Source organism: Equus asinus, chromosome 7 (genome assembly GCF_041296235.1).
Source record: "Equus asinus isolate D_3611 breed Donkey chromosome 7, EquAss-T2T_v2, whole genome shotgun sequence".
NCBI lineage: Eukaryota > Metazoa > Chordata > Mammalia > Perissodactyla > Equidae > Equus > Equus asinus.
Genome location: NC_091796.1, coordinates 41,596,334 through 41,611,406, shown reverse-complemented (window position 1 = coordinate 41,611,406; position 15,073 = coordinate 41,596,334). Strand labels below are relative to the sequence as shown.

The 15,073-nt window shown below is 41.4% G+C and overlaps 1 protein-coding gene across 1 annotated transcript; it reads left to right on the top strand.

Annotated features, from left to right (window-relative positions):
* The first annotated feature begins 6,637 nt into the window (after nucleotides 1-6,637).
* TTR (transthyretin) lies at nucleotides 6,638-13,091 on the top strand. Its single transcript, XM_014845360.3, has 4 exons — nucleotides 6,638-6,879; nucleotides 7,776-7,906; nucleotides 9,748-9,883; nucleotides 12,840-13,091. The coding sequence occupies exons 1-4, from the start codon at nucleotides 6,811-6,813 to the stop codon at nucleotides 12,945-12,947; spliced, it is 444 nt and encodes a 147-aa protein (XP_014700846.1). The 5' UTR covers nucleotides 6,638-6,810; the 3' UTR covers nucleotides 12,948-13,091.
* The last annotated feature ends 1,982 nt before the right edge of the window (nucleotides 13,092-15,073 follow it).

Genomic DNA, 15,073 nt, shown 5'->3' with positions numbered 1-15,073 from the left:
ACTGTCTCTTTTCTCCTATCTAGATTATATTTATCTGTGGTGATCAAGCTTAAATCTCACCTTTTTACAGAAGCTTTCCATGAGTCCAAAGTGACTTCCTCCTTCCTTGGATTATTATCTGCCTCATCAACTATTTCCCATTGAATGGGCAAATGTGTTTTCTTAATAATTAAATTATAAGCAACTTCAAGGCCTATGCTTCTTGATATCTTCCATGGTGGTGAGATACATTGGTTCACATTCAGAAGATGCTCAGTTGTTGCTTGTTTTTCTTTATTCAGTTGATAAACTTAAAATATCCCTATATTAGTCATATTTTGAAGGTTGAAAGATATACAGAAGTGGCCAAAATATGGATCCTGGGTAATGGCTCTAAGCTGATTCTCAGGGAGATATGGTTACAGAGATAAATCAATCAAACAAATCCTCTTTAATTCCACCTGGTACTATTGACCCAAACCCCAGTGCAGTCTCTTGGTAAACTAAGCTAAGCTGTAAAGTAATCACAATGATGCATTTGGAGAGGACAGTAGTCTGTTCCATACTACCTTTCCATTAGGCCACGCCCAGGTTCCTGCTCATCCTTAACAGGGCATGGCCACATAGGCCCGTCCAAGTCACACACAACCTCAGGCCTGTTTTCCAACACCAGCTGCTTGAGAGCTTCAGGGGAAAAACAGACAGAAATCCAAATAAAACCTACCAATTAGACAAAAGAGCCTTGAATCTCCTCTTCTCTTTGCAGCTCTCCCCTCATAGGTGGGGCTGGGTGAGCATTGAGTGATTCTAGAAACCAAAACTCTAACCTCATCTAATGATTACTTATGGATAAAATCCTTAACACAGACGTGTTCGTTGAGATAGATACAAACTTGGACCAAGGCATGGGTGTCTTGACTTTGAATCATCTGAGCTATTTACATACGCAAATTAAAGTCCCCTGGATAGAGACAGGGTGGGTTCTCGAGGCTAGGTGGGTTGAGGTTGCTGCTTTTGAGTATAAAGTCCCTAAATACAGCAGCATACAGGATAAGTTGTGGAAGATTTTTGAAATGGAAGTTCCTAAGCATTTCTCCCAACTAGGTTGGTCGCTAAAATTCAACCAAGAAACTACAGTTACAATTAATAAAAAATAAAACGTGGTTTAATTAACATATCCTTGATAATGTTTGCCTTTCCTTGGATGGTTGACTACATGGACAGGGAAAGAAGGAGAGACAAAGGAAAAGCTTTTTCAGTGTTTATTCACCACGCCCCAGAGGAAAGACAAGCTAGATAAGGCAGACACAAGAAATCCAAGCACCAGAAAAGCATACTCTGTCAAGAAGTAAGGAAGCTTTCCTAGGCTTCCCTACAGGCTGGATGAAATATTCTCAAGAAATTAGCCACGTCCCCTTGCTCTAATTCCTTGCTTACTCAGCAACCATCTGACTATTAATTAAATTGGTATTATGGTTTTAAAATGAGTCTTTTATGATTTGCTTACCTTTAATGAAACCCCCAGGGTTTATTCACCTCACAGAGAGCTGACAAAATTGAATTCTTGAGCCTACAAAGATCCAGGGCCCCAAAATATTGTCATTCCCCCACCCCAGCCCCCACCTCCTATGAGACCCAATGCAAGCACTTGGCCAACCAAATCTCCACTCTGGCTATCAGTTTATGCGCAATAATATTAGTGGGCATTTCAGAGTCAGCAGATCACTGGCTACCAGTTGACATTCACCCTAAGAAAATAAATGAAGAAGAAAGAGTATATCTAGGATTTAAAAAAAAATAATAAATAAGCTTGTCCGTTATAAGGCAGAGGACAGAAGAACCTTAACCCAGGAGCGGTCCTGAGTTGTTCATTAACCACTGCACACTCTGTAGTAGGAAGAGGAACATCGTCACCAAATTAGTCTTTTTCACCTCAATTAAATATCTAGGCTTTAGTCCCATGGTCAGAATGTGAAGAAAAACAGTATATAGCTAAGAAAAGACATAAATTTATAGAGTAAATGTTTCACTAATGCACCTTTCGTTTTCCGGCGCTGGATCTTGATGACAGCTCCTCTGACCGCAGTATCTACAGCAAGCACTTAGGACTCCCGGAGTGTGGTGACCCTTGACCTTAATTCATCCCTCTTGTGGATCCCATATAACCATCTTTCTAAGAGAGCTTTCACAAACTCAAACAAACACAGGAAAGGCAGACCCTCTTGTCTTTGGAGTCTATGTTTACCCATATAACCCTCTTTCATCATAAATTGCCTCTCAGGCAAGAAATATTGGACTTTTCTCATATTTATCATTGCCATTTCTTCATACGAGCATTCCTTTGACCAAGAATGCATTCCTGCTCTCTTTTTGTTCTTTCCTTCCTACCGCAGCCTTGGTCTTCTCTCACCTAAAACACCGTAAGTTTCTTCTTCTGAGACTCTCCAGCTTTTACTTCAGATTACCTACATTCGATATTCAGGTCTCTGCCAAAGTTTTCTCTTTTTTTATATTAAAAATAATCTCTATCTCTGTAAGTTTGTTGATGATTCAACAATCAGATTCAAGATGCCCCCTGTACTCTGAATTGCCTCACTTTCTCTTCACCTCCTTGTCATGTTCATATTCAAATTTTATTAATTATTTCCAGATTAATGGCAGTTCAGGAGGCGAGCAAGTCAAAGTGGCCAAGGGCATAAAGCTTGGAGGGCGTGCTAATGTGGTGAATTATAGAATCACCTATTAGATGATGTCAATAGGATGGAGTAGTGGAGTGGCACTAAAAGGAGATGTATCAGGCAAAAATATAGGTTCCTGTATTTAGGTTAAAATTCATAAATGATAACCACAATGAGATATTGCCTTACACACGTTAGAATAACTATCATAAAAAAGAAAAGAGAAAGGTTGGCATGGATGTGGAGAAAAGGGAACCCCTTGTGCACTGTTGGTGGAAACGTAATTTGGTATAGCAACTATGGAAGATAGTATGGAGGTTCCTCGAAAACTTAAAAATAAAGCTACCATGTGACCCAACAATCCCACTTCTGGAAAGGAAGGAAATGAAAACAGGATCTCAAAGAGATATCTGTACTCCCATGTTCATTACATCATTATTCTCAATAGCCAAGATATGGAAACAACCTAAGTGTCTGTCTATGAATGAATGGATTAAGAAGATGTAATGTGTACATACAAGGTGGAATATTATTCAGCCATCATAAACAAGGAAATCCTGCCATATGCAACAACATGGATGGACCTTGAGGGCATTACGCTAAGTGAGATAAGCCAGACAGAGAAAGACAAATATTGTATGAACTCACTTACATGTGGAATCTAAAAGTGTTGAACTCATAGAAACAGAGTAGAATGGTGGTTGTCGGGAATTAGGGGGTGGGGGAAATAGGAAGAGGATGGTAAAGAGTAGAAACTTTCAGCTCTAAGATGAATAAGATCTGAGGCTCTAATGTATAACATGGTGACTGTAGTTGATGACACTGCATTATATTACTGAAACTTGCTAAGAGAGTAGAATTTGAATGTTTTCACACAAAAAAAGATAAATATGTTAGGTGAAGGATGTGTTCATTAACTAGATGATGGGGTCCTTTCACAATGTATACCTATATCAAATCACTATTTACCCTTCAAATATCTTACAATTTTATTTGTTAATTATACCTCAGTAAAGCTGAAAATAAAATAAAAATTTATAAATGATAAAAGTAGAGATGATACGCAATATGTGGTGATTTTAGATCACTGTGACCAAGGTCACAATGGGTAGTGTTATAATGAAGGAGGGGGGGGTCACAGTTACTACAGTTACGGGTGCCCTCAGGGTGCATCATTTGCGGTTGAGTGCCTTCCAAGGGAAATTACAGTCTCAACGTCCTGCGGGTTGGCCTGATCCCATCTGGAGCATGCATCAAGTTCAGAGTGTCCCATTTGAAGAGAAACATTGGCCAATGGAAGTATGTCTGAGGAGGAAGTTCTGGGAGGTAAGGATTCCAGGAAGTGTGTCTGAAAATGAACCATTCAGAGAAGTGGGACAGTCTAGTCGGCAAAAAGAAAATAAGCTGTTCTTCATTACTCTAATGGCTCTCAGGAGACCAGCAATCTTAAACTCAAATTTCCAAGGGGCCAAGCAGGAACATAGAGGACAGAAATTGGACCTGTGTAAAGAAAGGAAAAACTCAAGCACGATAGTGCCACTGGAAATGTTAGCTGGCCTCCAAGCTGGAGGGGAGGCCTAGGGAGTTAGTCTAACGTCTGAGAGTGAGAGCCCGCTGATTATCATCACGTGTGACTGCAATCCTAGGGCTGCCATCTTTTCCAACTTTTCAAGAGAATCAAGAAATCCACACATACATATTTTTTAATCTAAAGGATGTACCCATTTTTTGTTCATCTTGCATTTCCCCTGGTAGTTTCTCTTTTTATCTTTTTTTTTTTTTTTAAAGATTGGCAGCTGAGCTAACATCTGTTGCCAATCTTCTCTTTGTGTTTTTTCTTTTTCTTCTCCCCAAAGCCCCCCAGTACGTAGTTGTAGGTCCTTCTGGTTGTGCTACATGGGATGCTGCCTCACCATGGCCTGATTAGCGGTGACACGTCCATGCCCAGGATCCGAACCAGCAAACCCCAGGCCACTGAAGCAAAGCACAAGAACTTAACCACTGGGCCAGGGGGCTGGCCCACAAAAATCCATATTTTTATGTAATGTTGTCTCAATTTTTAATTTTAACTACTATTTCAACGTTTTTTTATAAATTCTTTTTTTAAGATTTTCTTTTCCCTTTTTCTCCCCAAAGCCCCCCAGTACATAGTTGTGTATTTTTACTTGTGGGTTCTTCTAGTTGTGGCATGTGGGAGGCCACCTCAGCATGGCCTGATGAGCAGTGCCATGTCTGCACCCAGGATCTGAACCAGCGAAACACTGGGCCGCCGAAGTGGAGTGCGCGAACTTAAACCACTCAGCCACAGGGCTGGCGCCATATTTCAACATTTTTAAAGAAACATCCCATAGGCCAAACATAATGTGTTATGGGCTGGTGGCAGCCCAGGATTGTCAGTTCACTATGTCTACAGGAGACATTTCTAGCTTTCAACAGAAATAGCTCAAAGAGGCATAGATGGAAGATTGACTTGGGATATGAGAGAGTTTTTAAATGTTTAGAATTCATAGTCAGAAAACAGGCTCTCCATCCAAGTTCTAAGCATTGGGAAATAGTCAAGAGACTATTAGATGACAATATATGAAAGATGTAAGAGAAAGGATTTTCTCCTCAGCAGAGACCAAATTGTAATTATGCTTTACACTGGGATAGTGGTTTACAGTTTATGAAGAGCTTTTATATCATCTCATAGTAAAAGTTATTAGAACAGTCCTTTGAAGTAGAAAAGTGGATATGTATTTCTATTTGATGACTGTGTAAGCTGAATATCTGACATGTTAAATAACTCAGAAAAGGTCATCTGGGAAACTGGGCAGCAGAACTACGAACTGGATGACTCAGGTCATCTAACTCCATTCAATACTTTTTCCAGTGCTACTTCAGAGTCAGGCTCTAAGGCTATAAGATTCCATTCCTAGCTATGCTCTGAACTGGATTTGCCCATTTTTGCTTTCCTATGGTCAGCTCGCACTCCCAGGTCTTCTCCTGCACACTTCCATTCTGCTGAATGCCTTCCTGTCCCGTCACCCTCCCTGAAAGCCCTTATCTTCATGATCTCTTGTTGAGTTTCTTCCAACCTGACTCTGACAGCTATGGAAATGTTCCCCCAGCTCTCAGTGCTCCAAACTGGACTCACCCTTGACATGCATTTGTCCAAAAGTTTTGTCTATCTTCTCTACATCTTCTACATATTTGTCTCTATAAGGACAAAAATTGTCTTAACTAATACATGAGCAAAGCCACATACACATACGTGCACACGCATGCATGCAAGAGTTGGTACTTGATCAATGAATCCTGGAGTGATTATAATTCCGGCCAGGAGGAAGAGAAGCTGTCGTCAACCACAGCTTCTAGTTCTCACAGGCCTCTCTACTTCCGGAAATTTTGATTCTGACAAAAGCCAGTGGGGTAGCCTTGTTTCTGCACATTCAGTACAGGAGAGGCAGTAAAGAATCTCTGGTCCTCTGTATTTCAGGCTTGTGGATGCCAGTTTGAAATATGGCATTATTCCTTGGGTTGAGATGAAACTTGTCTGGGCAGAACACAAAAATTGTGGAGAAATTGCTGACTAAGTAAAGCTTCCAATGACTTTGTTTGGCTGAACTGTAGGTTTTTTAAATGTGAGCACTGCCCAAGGGTCTTTTCTTGTTGTCTCATGGACATATATCAAGGGTGATGATGTCTTCTAACGCACTGTATTTAAGCCTGTGCTGCCAAATGTCATCAGAGTGAAATAAATTATTACCACTTGCGTCTATCATCTAAAATGAAAGATAAAATGTATAGAAAATGGAATACATGCATAGAAATAGGGAAGGGAGAAAAAAAATTCCTAAGAACGTTGCTGCATCCAGCCAAGGAGGGAGAGGAATATTTTGTTTTGTTTCATCTGCTTTGTTTTGGTGACCTAGGTGGTCAAATGACCTGTTAAGAATATTTCATAGAACTAATGTTCTAACACTCTAATCTCTCTAGGCAAGGTTCATATTTGTGCGGGTTACTTATTCTCCCTTTGTTGACTAAGTCAATAATCAGAATCAGCAGGTTTGGAGTCAGATTGGCAGGGATCAGCAGCCTGACTTGGGAGCAGTGAGTATAAAAGCCCCCAACTGGAAGCGACCATCACAGAGGTCCGCTCGTTCTTGGCACGATGGCTTCTCATCACCTGCTTCTCCTCTGCCTCGCCGGACTGGTATTTGCATCTGAGGCTGGCCCCACGGTGAGTATTTGACTCCCTAAAGTCCTTCTATACCTTTCCTATGGACAGTAGGTGAAGCAGAAGTGACTTCTTCTAGCTTTTCTAACCAGCTTTTGTGACTAGAGCAAGGGTACCCAGCACCTGTTTTTAAACATCATGGACTCAAACTTCAAAAAGAATGAAGTTCTGCAGAGCTCACTGACCTAGGGCTGGGACTCTGGGTGCTCTCCTGTCCTGATTTGGTGCATTGGCTTTGCAATGCCCGGTGCCTCAGTTTCCTCAGACAGATGGTAGAAATAAAGATACCATATTCATGAAGATCTTAATATTGAATTTTTACAAACATCCTTTTATAAAGTTTATTTCCCTTTAGCTGATTAAAATGTATTTATTGATTAACCTTTGAAAGGCTTAGTAGATAATATTCTAGTCAGTTATCTAATTCTTAAGTCCTCTAGAAGAATTAACAAATGCCATAAAATGGGTCAAGAAGTAGTCTGACATTATTTTACAAACAACTAGTAAGAGGGAATTACCGCAGCCACATCTGACTGAAATGCTCTCAGGAAAAACTATTTGGTCTTGTGGCACATAACATCTTTTCAGTAATTCCACTCAAACGGCAAGGATTAACAAAGCAACTGTTCTCAGAGGGCCTACTTTCTCCGTTAAAATTCATTATCCATGCCCCTGGTCGATTGCAGCATGTCCAGAGGCAAATACCATTCTTGCTTTGGAAACAATCAGGTCTGTGTTAGACTGAGTGAGGGAAGCTCATTAACCATCAACACTTACATTGCTGGAAATGGAATTAGCATGTTCTTCCTGCCTTGTTCCAGATTTCTAACACCAGAAAGAATAGATCCTTTCACTCTTGCCAATTTTGTTGACTTCTCCCTTGTCTTCTCTACGCCTAGGGCGCTGGTGAATCCAAGTGTCCTCTGATGGTCAAAGTCCTTGATGCTGTCCGAGGCAGTCCTGCTGCCAACGTGGATGTGAAAGTGTTCAAAAAGGCTGCTGATGAGACCTGGGAACTGTTCGCCTCTGGGTAAGCTGCCCGAGGAACCTAGAACTGAGACTTCATTATATCTTCCTATTCACCCGCCACTTGTTAGAGAAAGTGGCTCATGTCATTCGCTGAAGAATCTACAAGTAGATTGAAAATGCAGGCAGAAGTCAAGTGGGCCCTAAGGAGGATACCCTCCTCTTGCTTTGCTTAGCTGGGAGTGACCAGGAGCCTGAGAAGCATTCAGGGCAGAGAGTGGTGCAAAGAAGGAGCCAGCAACTCCCCTAGTCCAGCATTGCTTCACCATCTTTTTGGGTCACAGACTACTTTAAGAATTGATAAAAACTATGCAGTCCACATCCCGAAAAATGCACATACACACAAATGTGTATATGTAATTTCAGGAGTTTCACAGATTCCCCTGCTACCCTTCACAACACTCAAGCTGAGAGTCCTTGTCTTGGAATTTTAGGGAAGATATACAACCTGTGTTAATTTCTTAGTGAAAGGAAAGGAATTGAAGGGCAGCATTGACAAGGCACCTATCCGTAGTTTATCTGGATCCTCCAGAATTTAGGGCTTTTGTCTAACACTTGTGGAGCACCTACTCTGTGCAAAGCTTGGGGCTGTCAAGCTCAATAAGAAAGGACACAGAAGAGAAAGTCACATAATGCAAAGCACAGCCACAGACCAATTTCACAATCACCCACCGTCAAGTTCAAAAATGACTTCTCGTCTCCATCGACTGCTTTACAACTTTCACGGAGTTTTTCGACCTCCGCTAGCAAGAATTTCAAAGAAAATGCACCTTAGTACACCTAAACCAACTAACTAAAAGAAAGAGCTGCCAAGAAATCCTCAGCACCAACAATACTGCTAAGTGTTTATGCCCTGGGAGGTGAATTTCTGTGGATTTTAATTGACTCCCAAGAATCGCAATATGATTCTTCCACCTATCATTGGGAAGTCCATTTTCTTTGGTGTGCTTTCAATTGAGTCTTTATTTGCTAATTCATTTATATTTATATAAAATAGCAAACACAATATGTAAAGTAGTTACAAGAATATTCTAAGCAAGAGCTAGAAGGGACACCAAAAACATTCAGATGTTCGTGTGAATCTTTTTTTTATGACAAGACAAAAAAGGAAACTAAATATTTTCTTCCTGGAAATGAAGAAAGATAGGAGGGCAATGGTCAGAGTCAGTAAAGACAACTTCCATTTTAATCTGTCTTAGTTTTTGCAGTCTAATGGACAGCAATTTCTAACATCAGCTATTGTCGTTAGGTACTTAAATGGAAATATAAGTTAGCTAGTTAAAAATAAAGGTGCCTAATATTTGCTGTTGGCCAAGAGTTATTAAAGAGATTAAGTACACAAAAGGGAAAAGAGTCAGATACCAGTTCCTCATTGTAGTTTGGGGTTCCCAGTGTGTATACAAATGATACCACCTCTGAAAGGTGCCCGCTGGCAGCTGGGGGAGGGGGGAGGAGACCCTGGTGTCATCATGGGAAACTGCAGAGTCAGAGCAGCTTATGGTCACTTCCAGGGAGAGTCACGAAACTTCATCCAAACACCAAGCCTGAATCGCAATGACTCTTCTTTAAGTGAAACATTACACCCATATCTTGTTCTCATAAGAGAAAGAAAATCTACATTGAGCTGTTTGAAACATTTCTGACAAATTACTATCATTTAATTTCAGTTACTAAAGTAGTCCCTGTCCTGATTTGGTTGAGAAAAAAACATGTATACAAACACACACACACACACCCCCTACACAAATGTGCGTGCATGTGTGTGCACACGCATGTGTGGTGTTACCTTACCACGTCATTTATTCTCTTAATGCCTAACTTAATGTGGATTTTTGCACCTTCTAGGAAAACCAGTGAATTTGGGGAGCTTCATGGGCTCACAACTGACGAGAAATTCGTAGAAGGGATATACAAAGTGGAATTAGACACCAAGTCCTACTGGCAGTCACTCGGCATTTCCCCTTTCCACGAATATGCGGAGGTGAGTGTAGAGACACTTCCATTGTGTTTTGGTTTTTCGCTCTTAGTCCCAGGAAAGGCACAGTTTGCACTTCTCATACCACGGAACTGTCCGAAGTAAAGCGCTGAACTAGCAGTCTCCTTTTCCCATTTCTAAAATCAGAAATCCACAAAACTCTGAAAAGCAAACTTTTTTCTAAGTTTGGTGAAAACTCACTTAGTAACATGACCTGAACTTATACAATGCTCTTTACAGTCTTCATTCATTCCACTGATACAAATATTTGTTTGACAAAGAAATATTAATATGTTGGATTATGAGGCAGCCTTCCAGACCCCACTTAGGATGTTATGTAACAAAAGATAGATGAGCCATTTGACTTCTCTCAAATCTGAAAAATACTTCATTCCAAAGCCCATCTGGCTCCCAGAGGTTTAGATAAGTGATTTGGGGCAATGCATATAGAAACAGTAAATTCAAAATAATAATGGCAACACAATGGATACCATGTGTCAAGCATACACCACGGCCAGACACTTCTGTGTTCTACATTTAACCTATTTCTTCTTCATAAACAGCCCATTGGGATCAGTCCTACTGTGAGCGCCATCTCACAGATGAAGAAAGTGGGGCACAGAGAAGTTACATAACTTGTCAAGGGCATGGGGCCAGTAAGGGGAGAAGCAGTAATGTTTACCAACAAGGCCCAGGCTGGGTTTAGCCTCAGCTGTGCCTCAGCTTTCTTCCTGTGAGAAGCCAAGCTAAGAATAACACTAATGAAGCCACATTTGTAACCCGCGGTTCACACAGTATTCCTCAGAGTTATACATGGACCCATCTCCCTACTTGTCTGTGATTCCTTAAGTCATTTAAAACAGATGGCTGTCATGGAAATAGAATCCAGACATGTTGGTCAGAGTTAAAGATCAACTAATTGCATCAAAAATAGCTCGGCATGAAAAGGAACCATTCTCTCTGGCTTAGTCATGGATGAGATTTTCAATTGACATAAAACGGTTCTTTTAGTAGACAGTGTTGCCAGGGAAACTGTAGGCCTGTTTGATTTCTGAGGCCCACATGTCACCAAGAGACCCCCATCTACCAAGAAGCGTGCCTCTGGTTACTCCTCAGCCAGGCAGCAAAAGCCCGGTCAGGGATGGATGCGAGGTTTAGAAGGTACCCACCACAAGACATTTGCCCCTAGAGTCTCGGCCTGATGAGATCATCTGAGAAGATTCACTGTGTACTGTCCATGACATGTTGCCCCTATTCATTAGATGTTAGCTTTCTTCGTCTGCTGTTCACTCTTTTAGCATTCATTCAACAAACATTTAAAAAATAAAACCCTTTTCTGTGTTGAGCACACTTCGGGATGCTAGAGATTCAGAAGTGAAAACATATCCCTGCTCTTGGAATGGAAGGGAAGGGACTGATGTAAGACACATTAGGCAGGATCATGAGCCCAACTTGGAACCTGAATGGATATGGGGAATGAGAGAGCAAGCAGGCAAGCATGAGTCCCAGTGCCTCCCTTTGATGACTGGTGCATGGTGGGTCCAGCCATGAGTTCCTTTCCTGCCAACTTCTTCTGATAAGGACCTCCCAGAGTGTTGCCATCCTTGAGCACTACCACCTCCTCCCTGGCCACTGCCCCAGGTGGCCATATTAGACTTACCAAGAAAATTAGGACATTTCTTTTGGAACTTTAGTCCTCTTCACTTCATGGATTTTGAACACAGATTATGCCATTTACAATTTTTAGAAAGAATCAAGTGGAGCTGGAGGCCAATGTCACTATAAGAGAGGAGAAAATTTCCCAAGTTGCTTCCAGAAACTTGGCCTTTCAGGAGTGCTCTTCCTCCTTCACAGAGATTCTTAAGTGATTCTCACCTTTCCTTGCCCTGATGCTAATTTTGGTTTTGGTATGGTTCAGTCAGATCTTTTTTATCCTGTCCCCAAGTAATCAAGATTTCCTTTTTTCACTTTGAAACAAAAAGTATTTATCCAGTGTGTGTCCCAAGCGCTATCCAGGGCCTGTGTACAAAATGAGTAAGATTAAAACACCTCCTCGCTGTCCTCCATCTCTCCCCTGAACCAAATTTCTCCCTATTTGCCTCACTCCGGGCACCTGGCCTAGCCCTAGCCTAGCTTCTGAGTCTCAGAAGCTCTAATAAATTTGCCTGGCATCCGTGACTAACTGGAACAATGCTTTGATCAACAATTTGCCTCGTTGGAAAGCTTAAGTGAACTCCAACATGTGTAGATTTCAGAATTCCAACATGATCCTCCTCACTCTGCTTATATTGTAAATAGAATCCTATAATGCTTTTATTCCATATTTCATTGCTTATTAGATACATAAAAATGTACTTGATCCTCATGGTAGAAAATACAAAGGAATAATGGGAGAAGAATCTCTGGATTTGGGGACAGGAGCTTTAACTTCTAGCCTGGCTCTGTCACTGTATACACTTGGGCCAAACACTCTAATTCAGAGGTCTGATTTGTTTATCGGTAAAATGAGAAGAATGTTCCCTTCCAGCCTGAAAATTTCTAGGTCTCCAAGTCTGCGGTGGGATTGGCAGTCATCATTCTCAGGAGTTGGGTCCTTGAACGCCAGTTTCCACGTTCTCCCCTCTTTTTTCTAAAACCAAGAAAGTGAACAAGAGCATTTAGGCTCTCTGATTTCCCTCAGCCACACTAGGGCCACTCTGATTCTCTGTGTGAATTTGCAAAACAAAAAAACCTGATCATATAGGGGGTGGCAAAGAACTCTTGTTCTAAGCGCGGCACGGGGCTCCAAGGGTTTAGCTTACAAGAAAAATTTTTGGATTTTTGCCTTTTGTTCTAACTGTTCCAAAAAATGAAATAATACAATAAAATAATTAATTTGATTCTGACTTCCAGTCATGTCTCTGTCCATGACGCACGTTGTAGAGCTCTGTTAGAAACGGACCCTGTCTGTGTTCTCTCGCAGGTGGTGTTCACAGCAAACGACTCTGGCCCCCGCCGCTACACCATCGCTGCTCTGCTCAGTCCCTACTCCTACTCCACCACAGCCCTCGTCAGCAACCCCAAGGAATGAGGGCCCCTCCTTCAGTCTACTTGAAGAAGGAGGGACCGGATTTCATGTAACCAATAGGATTCCATTTTTATTAAAGCAGTGTTTTCAGTTCATAAGCTATGTCCAAAACGTGGGCGGAGACAATAAAACATTCCTATTAAAGCACTTCCCATTTCACTGGAACTTGCTTTTTTCTTATTCCCTTGTTGTATTCTCAAAAAAAAAAAAAATCCAAATTTTACAGGGAAGCAAAGGAACTCAAAAAAGTCTCTGGCTGAACTCTGGGAGAAATCCAAATTTTCAATGTCTTTCAAGCTAAGCACGTATTCAACATGGTCTGCAGCCATGAAAAATACACATTCTCAAAATGAGAAAGCTTTACTCTCCTCTAACCTTCTAACCTAATGGCAAAAGACAAATTCTAAGGGCCCACTTCTTTACTCTGTGCATTTGCTTGAAGTGCTTTACGGATTTCAAGAGCAGCACAGCAACACCAGGACAGACCTGCCCTGACCCAAGCCCTCCCATCCAGTCCAAGCCAACCACACCCCAGTCAACTGCCTAAGGGATGAACTCAGAGAATCCTCACACCCTCAATTCACTTCGACTAATCCAAAATTCATGTATTGAAAGACTGCAAAATGCCAAACGCTATTTGAGGTGCTCCGAAGATAAAGAATAAGATCTAGTGCCTGCATTTAAAGAGCTCACATTCTTTTGACAAGATAACTATGCTAACATGGTTTGGCAGAGACACACTGAGCATAGGAAAGAGGGAGTAGCATGCAGCCTGGAGAGATCAGAGAAGGACTCAATTAACTTCACTTCATCTGAATCTTAGTAGTTTCTCAGGTAGAAGAGAGAGGAGGTATCCCAGGTAGAGAGAGAGAGATTGCAAAGCCATCATGCCAAGTGAAACACTTTCATAAGTTGAGGGAAAGGATGGTGATCCAGAGGTTGAAGCATAGGGGCTATGAAGACAGGCTAGGTTGTACAGCTATAACAAACAGCCCCAAATCTCTGTGACTTAACAAAATCAGAGTTTATTTCACATTCATGCCAAGCCCAAAGCAGAAGTTCTTGGACTGGTAACTCTCGGAGTGGCTTGCCTCCAAGTGGTGACCCAGGGCCCCAGTTTTGACTTATTTTGTGGCTTCAAGGGACACCTAGTCAGCTGACTGAAGGAAGAGGGAAAGCAAGCTATGAGCCCCTCTGTGCTGAAGTGTCACGCATGATTCCAACTGACCAGAACTAGTTGCATGGTCCTATTTAGATGCACTGAGCTAAACAGTTCCTGGTGGGGAGTCCTTTCCTAGAACAGCTCTACATTCTGGAAAAAAACACTAATCTGGGTTGGTCAACAACCATCTCTGCCACAGTAGGGTTGGGAGTGGTGGGAAATGAGTCTAGGGTGAAGGCTGGCTTTATATGCCACCTGTCAGAGCTGTGAATTCATCTTATGGACAATAAGGACCCACTGATGGGAACCTTGTCATCAGCCATCCTCCAAGTGGCTGGGGCTAGTTACTTCTTGTACATAATCTCCAACCAGGATTCCCTAAGAAAAGCCTGGGTCAGACCCAAGACTGAGCCCTAAACATCACTAAGCAGTCTTTCCATTTTCCTTCAAATTCAAATCTAAAATCTCGCCACACTCTAGCTGGCTGTGTAGAGAGAATAAGAAATTTGAAGAGAGTGGAATGTAGGTTTGGACTTTTTAACATGTGCTGAGTTTTCTCTCAAATATATGTGGTAAAATCAATGTCTCTGAGTTTGTTCAATGAGGTTAGCAAATTCCTCTTCCATGCACATTAGGTTAATCCATATCAAACTGCCATTTTTGTCTATTAATGGTCAAATACTGGCAATTTCATAAGATTCAGTCTAATATCTACAAATATTGTATTGTTCTGCCTATTTATAGAATACTACATTTCCATTTGGCTGCTGCTAAATACATAGGATTTTTATAACCCAAGAAGTTTGAAAATATTAATTTTCCATATATATATATATGAATTGAATTGAACTTTCCGGCCCCCACTTCCTCTTGGTATCAGCAAACTTAATCTTGTCAATTGAAATCAACTCAGTTTGACTTCCAGTTTGATGCTCAGCCTTCTCCTTCCTTTCCGAATCACATCTTC

Bases quoted from the DNA above. Each gene is read 5' to 3' on its own strand.
- TTR (XM_014845360.3), top strand. From the start codon at position 6,811: ATGGCTTCTCATCACCTGCTTCTCCTCTGCCTCGCCGGACTGGTATTT. The intron at 6,880-7,775 runs GTGAGTATTTGA...CTCTACGCCTAG, and splicing joins CATCTGAGGCTGGCCCCACG to GGCGCTGGTGAATCCAAGTG. The intron at 9,884-12,839 runs GTGAGTGTAGAG...GTTCTCTCGCAG, and splicing joins CTTTCCACGAATATGCGGAG to GTGGTGTTCACAGCAAACGA.